Here is a 6,354-nt window from a genome sequence, read left to right as displayed (position 1 = left end):
CCATCTCCATTCAGTGTTCCTTTGGCCACCATGACGAACGCCGTGATGACAGTCCATCGCGTCTTGTCACACAGGAGCGAGGGTGACTGGCACGGGTTACAGATGTACACATCGGGGAGCCCCCTGCCCCTTATTCATGCACACGTGGGACACCCTGGGCACAGTGATGGCGTGGACAGAGAAGGAGGTGGCAGCCCACAGTATCACCACACGCGTTTTGGGGGGGCCCCCCTCCCCACTAGAGAAAGGAGGGTTCAGCACATTTTTGTCCTCCATCCCAAGTTGAGGGCGGCCACTCAGAATGGGGGAAAAGGAAGATAAAGAGGCGAAGAAAAGGGAACTGAAATGATAATATCCCACCCTGTCAGCAGTAAAGTGTGGTATAAAACTAGGGCGCTGGACGGACAGACAGACAGACTCCTGTCAAAATGGCCACAGCGCCCCTCGTCCTCTGGCTGCTGACGGGACTCGGGGGGCTTTCTCTGAGTAAGTGCCTGACGCTTTCTGTGGGCTCCCTGTTGGGGAGTATGACAGTGTAATGGTTTCTAGAACATTCTTCCACCCCTCCAAGTGGAGGGTATTCCCTGCCTGTTTTACACAGGGACTTATCCAGAGGCCGACTTGGGTTTTTAAGGGTGTGGGGATAATACTGTGTGCTGATATTGGAAAAGACAGTTTCAGAAAAGATATAGGCACAAGGTATCAGAAAAATAGGGGCAAGAAATCCCACTTGCATGTTTTCTATAGCACGCAGGTAGGGTAATTTATTCTGCTAAGAACCCTTATTATAATTTCCATTCTTTTATTTTCAGGAGTGTGTAATTGCTTTTTTGGTGTCTTTTGTTTTGCTGGGGCTGGGGCTTCCAGGTGAATGGTGGTTGGTTGGTTTGAGACAGGACCAGGCTTTGTCTCCAGGCAGGTCTTCTGCCTCGGCTTCCTAAGTGCTGGGATTATATACCAGGCTGCCGTGCCTGGCTGAGGAGATAGTCGTTTTCTGCATATTGTGTCCGGGTTTTGTGTGATCCATGTGTGTTCAGTGTGGGCCAGGGAAGATGTTCTGGGGTATACACAAAGTCGGGGCTCTTCCTGGTAACTGCTATCAACACTGGGGGGTCTGTGTGAATTGCTCTTTCTTTTCCGTGTGTGAGAGTCGTGGATGAGGACATCTACTCTCTAGGATGCTAAAACGAGGCACTGCCTAATGGCCCTTGATTCTCTGCAGGCTCCATTAGGGAAGGCTGGGGGCTTCATTTCCTGAATCCTTATAGGCAGACACCCCCCCCCACACCAAGAAATAACCTATAGGTTGAGAGTTGCCCCTAGCCCTTCATACTTGAATTTTTTTGGATGTGGTACGTGCATTTTTTTCCTTTTTGCCAGTCATGGGGCTTGAACTCATGGTCTAGACTCTGACCCTGAGCTCTTTTGCTCAAGGCTATTTTGAGCCACAGCACCACTTCTGGTTTCCTGGGGGTTAATTGGAGATAAGAGTCTCACGGACTTTGCCCCTCAAGCTGGCTTTGAACCACAATCTTCAGGTCTCAGCATCAGCTAGGATTATAGGCGTGAGGCACCGGTGCCTGGCTTAGAGTCTGGCTCTTACTGTCCTTACTGGTCTTTATGTTGCCTGGGAACTTGAGGTGTCAGTGAAGTGTTTAATTATTCGGGTATCTGGGTCCACATGATTCATTTGTGACCTGTGGATTATTTGTGGCAGGACACAGTCTGCATCCTTTGGGGGTCCTCGGCCTTGCTCGGGGGAGGTTGTACCTGGCAAACTGTTCTTTTGGTTTTACTAGCAGCCGTGAATTGTACACAAGGGGAGTTTCATTGTGACATTACCACGTAGGCATACAATATACCCTCTGTCCACACCTCCCCTCCCCCAACACTCCTTACACCCTTCCCCTTCGAAAAGGATCGCAGCATGTTTCATTGGTTTATTTTTATACATGGATGCCAAGATAACCTGCTACCTCCCTCTTTTGCCTGGGCTGACCTCAAACCTCCATCCTCCGATCTCTGCCTCTCAAGAAGCTGAGATTCTAGGCTGGAGCCATCACGCCTGGGCTGTGTTGGTTTTGGATGGGTTTGGATGACATAGAAGAAGTGGATTGGCTGGGGATATGGCCTAGTGGCAAGAGTGCTTGCCTCCTATACATGAGGCCCTGGGTTCGATTCCCCAGCACCACATATACAGAAAACGTCCAGAAGCGGCACTGTGGTTCAAGTGGCAGAGTGCTAGCCTTGAGCAAAAAGAAGCCAGGGACAGTGCTCAGGCCCTGAGTCCAGGCCCCAGGACTGGCCAAAAAAAACAAACAAACAAAGAAGAAGTGGATTACAGGGTGGAGACTTTTTCCGCTTGAGGCTTTATTGACTAATATTCGAGATCAGCATGCTGTAATCCGCCAAGCGGCCCTGTTGCGGAAAAGAGTTCATCTAGAGACTCGAGCCAGCTTCGCCTCTGGCTTGGACCACATGGCGGGGAGGAAGGGATATGGATTCGAATTCTGGCAGGCAGACTCTGAAGGGCGTGTTGAAGGGTGCCCTCTGGAGTCAGCCTGTGAGAGGCGTTCACGCACCTGACTTCCACGTCTCCTTCTCTCCCCCCCCCCCCCCCCGCAGCCCCTGCGGCCGCAGTCAGCCTCGTGGCGGGCCGGGTGGGTCAGCCGGTCACCCTGCCCTGCCTCTACTCCTCCTGGTCCCAGAGCCGCAACAGCATGTGCTGGGGGAAAGGCCCCTGCCCCAAGTCCAAGTGCTCCCAGGAGCTCCTCCACACGGACGGGGCCAGGGTGCTCTCCAGGTCGTCGGCCAAGTACGCGCTCCTGGGGGACATCGAGCGGGGCCAGGTCTCCCTGACCATCAGCCACGCCGAGCCCGAGGACGGCGGCGAGTACTGCTGCCGCATCGAGGTGCCCGGCTGGTTCAACGACGTGAAGAGAAACATCCGCCTGCTGCTCCACAGACGTGAGCGCCGGGAAGGCGGGGGAGGAGGGAGGGGAGCCGGGCCGCTCACCTGGGAGGGGGGGGAGGTCTGTGCTTTTGCCTGGCTTAGCCCTGAACCTCGGTCCTCCTCCTCCTGCCTCCGCAGTAGCTGAGACGGCAGGCGTGCACCCCCGTGCCAGTGTGTGTCTCATTCTGTATTTGAACGATCATGGATGTCCCCCCCACCCCCTATTGGTTGATTTAGAAGTACTGAGGGCACAGAAGGCTCTAGGAAGCGAATCGAATCTTCTGTGGGTCAGCAAGTGACTTCTTGGCACGAGGTGCGGGGACATCCAGGCACGGCATTTGGAATGCAACCCCGAGCAGACTGCAGGCTTTGTCTGCTGTTCCTAGCAGGAACTCTTGCTACCCATGTTGGAATAAGGGGGAGATTCTGGAGGACTAGATTGGCCCGGGGTACGGTCCTGCACCCCTGGGTGAAGGATGTGAACCACAGTTCTCTTCGGCGCTGGTCTGAAGGGGGGGGGGGCTTCTCATGAGCGGAGCTGCGATCGGCACCTGCCTAACACCACCGGACGCTCTTCCTCACAGAGGGAGGGGCTTAGGAAGCTGGGCCTGGCTATATTATTATTATTATTATTATTATTATTATTATTATTATTGGCCAGTCCTGGGGCTTGAACTCAGGGCCTGAGCACCGTCCCTGGCTTCTTTGTGCTCAAGCCCAGCACTCTACCACTTGAGCCACAGCGCCCCTTCCAGCCCTTTGTGTTTCTGCGAGTCTGGGGAACCGAACCCAGGGCTTCCTGCACGCCAGGCAAGCGCCCTACCACTGAGCCACCTTCCCGGCCCTGCTGGGTGCCGCCTTCTTCTTTGCTCACGTCTCCGCTCGGCTCTATTATCAGAGAGCATGGGCGTGGCTGCTTTGCACCAGAGGACTCGTGAGCGTGCAAGTGGACGTAAGTCCACCCGACACACCAGTCCCTCCTAGCAGCTTTGAGAGGAGGCACAGGGCTGGAGTTGCTCCTGAGGGAAGTGTGGTCTGTTGGAACTCCATGACGCCAGGGGAAGCTTTTAGCTTGGCTTGCCTGGCGTAAGTAGGTGTTTGCAGAGCGCTTGCTGGCCACCATAGGCTATACGGGCATTTCTAAATGCGCTTGCAATTAGAGGGATAGAAAGGTGTCTTTGTGCTTCATTAAAGCCTGGGGGCTCTGTCATAGTCTGGCCAGGTTGGGGGGCGGGGTGGACTCAACTGTGCCGGCTGAACCCGGGAACCCCACGTTAGAGGTTGTGGAGGCGGGGCGCCTGGCTCTCCTCCTCCCCAGCTCTCTGCTCCAAGCCGCTCACCTGGTCTCTCGGTTTCAGCCCTGAAACCCAAGGTGCCAACGACAACCACCAGCCCGACCACCACCGCCACCACCACCGCCACCACCACCACCACCACCATCACCACCATCACCACCATCACCACCGCCACCACCGCCACCACCGCCACCACTGCAGGCCTGGCCACCACCCTGACCCCCACGGAGGGGCCTCCAACCGCGGCCACCACCGCGCCCGGGCCCGCGGCCTGGGCCACCTCCGTGCTCCCCACGGTGGGGACCGTGGCCCCATGGGCCCGCAGCACCGAGCCCGGAACCCTCCCTGCGGGTGAGCGCCGGATTGGGGTTCTGGGGTCGGTGGTGGGGCTGGCCTGGGCCAGCCTGTCAGGGCTGGGCGCTCAGGGCCTGGGCGCTGTCCCCAGAGCTCTCTTTGAGCCACAGCTGCCGCCACTTCTGGCTTTGCTGGTGGTTCATTGGCCATAAGAGAACCAACCCCTGGGACCTTCCCGTCTGGGGCTGGCTTTGAACTGCCGTCTTCCGATCTCAGCCTCCTGAGTGGCTCGGAGTGGCTTGGGTTTCTTCACAACGGGGTGCTTCCGAGCGATGGGGTGTCCGAGGAGAAGTAGCTGCTGCTGCTGCTGGTGTGTGTGCGTGTGTGTGTGTGTGAGTGTGTGTGTGTGTGTGAGAGAGTTTGTTTAGTTGGTTTGATGCGTTCTTTTTCCTGTTTCTTTTCCTTGGTGGTTGTGAGGAGTCAGCATCTGGGGCTTTCCACTTGACCTCGCAGGAGTCCGGGAGGAGTTGCTTACTGAAGCACAGGGAAGGTCATTCTGGGTTAGGCTCAGCTCCCCGGCCAGTGAGCTGACTTGAGGACAGGCCTCCAGCTGCCTTGGAATAGCCCTGGGTGCTGAACCATGGCCACGCTTAGTCCTTCTTGGTTTGTTTTGTTTTTCTTTTCTTGTTCTGATTTGTTTTCCCCCTGTGGTCAGTCATGGGGCTTGAACTCAGGGCTTACGTGCTGTCCCTGAGCTTTGTGGTCAAGGCTAGCTGCCCTACCGCGTTGAGCCACGGCTCTGGTTGTGGGGTGGTTCCTTGGAGAGGAGTGTCTCACAGACTTTCCTGCCTGGGCTGGCTTTGAACCGGGATCCTCAGATCTCAGCCTCCTGAGTAGCCGGGACTATAGGCGTGAGCCACTGACGCCCAGCTCCTTTCTGAATCTTTCTTGGCCCGGAATCTTATTCCTCTTAGGTTGGTGGGCTCTATTGCTTTGGGGAGGGGCTTGTGGAAAACCTTCCCTCCCTCCACTAGACTTTCACCTTTAATTCAGAGTCAGAACATCGAAAAGAACCACGAGCCTGTTTTCCTGCAGCTGCTCAGCCGCCTCCAGGAGGCCTGGATAATTCAAACAGCCTTGCAATATCCCATTGGCAAATCCTATTGCAGTCTGGGTAGTCACCAACATCCCTGAACTCGAAATATATTGTGTATGTAGGGGTTTTTAAAAGCCTCATCCTCGAACACACATGGTTTCTTTCCCTTGATTCTAAAACTTGAGGAAAACTAGAAAGCACAATGATGATTAAAAAAAAAATAGCCCTCAATTCTACTACACCCCCCCCCCAAACCCGTCAACGCTGCCATGTTAGCCGCTTGTCATCCGCCTTTCTTTCTCTTCCAGAGTCAGGAACGTCTCTCCCGCCCGCCACCAACTCCTCCGGAGGCCCGGAGGCCTTTCCAGAAGACTCTGCCATGCCCACCTCTAAAGGTGGGTCCCGCGGGCTCCTTCCACGCCTCTCAGGCCGGGGAGTGAGGGTCTGCTGGCCTCCCCGGGGCAGGCTGAGAGCCCGCAGGAGCGAGTGCTCTCTGTGCGTCTTGTCTGTGTGTCTCCAAAGGGTCTGGCGGCTGGGCTGTCCCGTCCGCGTCCTCCTCCGCGCTGCAGAGGGGAAGGGCCGACGCGTGGACCCCGCGGCCGGGAGGTAAGGGCGCGGCGCTCCACTCACTGGCTGGGCTCTGGCCGTGGGAACCATCGGCCTGGGTCTTGGGATTCAGCGACTTGGGTTCCCACCGTGGTCCTAGGGCACCTTGT

At 56.2% G+C, this 6,354-nt stretch overlaps 1 protein-coding gene across 1 annotated transcript; it reads left to right on the top strand.

Moving 5' to 3' along the window:
• The first annotated feature begins 428 nt into the window (after nucleotides 1-428).
• Nucleotides 429-6,078, top strand: Timd4 (T cell immunoglobulin and mucin domain containing 4). Its single transcript, XM_048334146.1, has 4 exons — nucleotides 429-486; nucleotides 2,626-2,967; nucleotides 4,312-4,370; nucleotides 5,947-6,078. Exons 1-4 carry the CDS (start codon nucleotides 429-431, stop codon nucleotides 6,076-6,078), a joined length of 591 nt encoding a protein of 196 aa, XP_048190103.1.
• Nucleotides 6,079-6,354: the final 276 nt, after the last annotated feature.

Source organism: Perognathus longimembris, chromosome 25, assembly GCF_023159225.1.
Source record: "Perognathus longimembris pacificus isolate PPM17 chromosome 25, ASM2315922v1, whole genome shotgun sequence".
Lineage (NCBI taxonomy): Eukaryota > Metazoa > Chordata > Mammalia > Rodentia > Heteromyidae > Perognathus > Perognathus longimembris.
The sequence above is the reverse complement of the archived record's forward strand: the minus strand, read 5'-3'. Positions and strand labels throughout refer to the sequence as shown.

Coding starts and splice junctions, on each gene's coding strand:
- Timd4 (XM_048334146.1), top strand. CDS start 429: ATGGCCACAGCGCCCCTCGTCCTCTGGCTGCTGACGGGACTCGGGGGG. Junction 2,968..4,311: donor CCGCCTGCTGCTCCACAGAC/GTGAGCGCCGGG, acceptor TCTCGGTTTCAG/CCCTGAAACCCAAGGTGCCA. Junction 4,371..5,946: donor CCACCACCGCCACCACCACC/GCCACCACCACC, acceptor TTTCTCTTCCAG/AGTCAGGAACGTCTCTCCCG.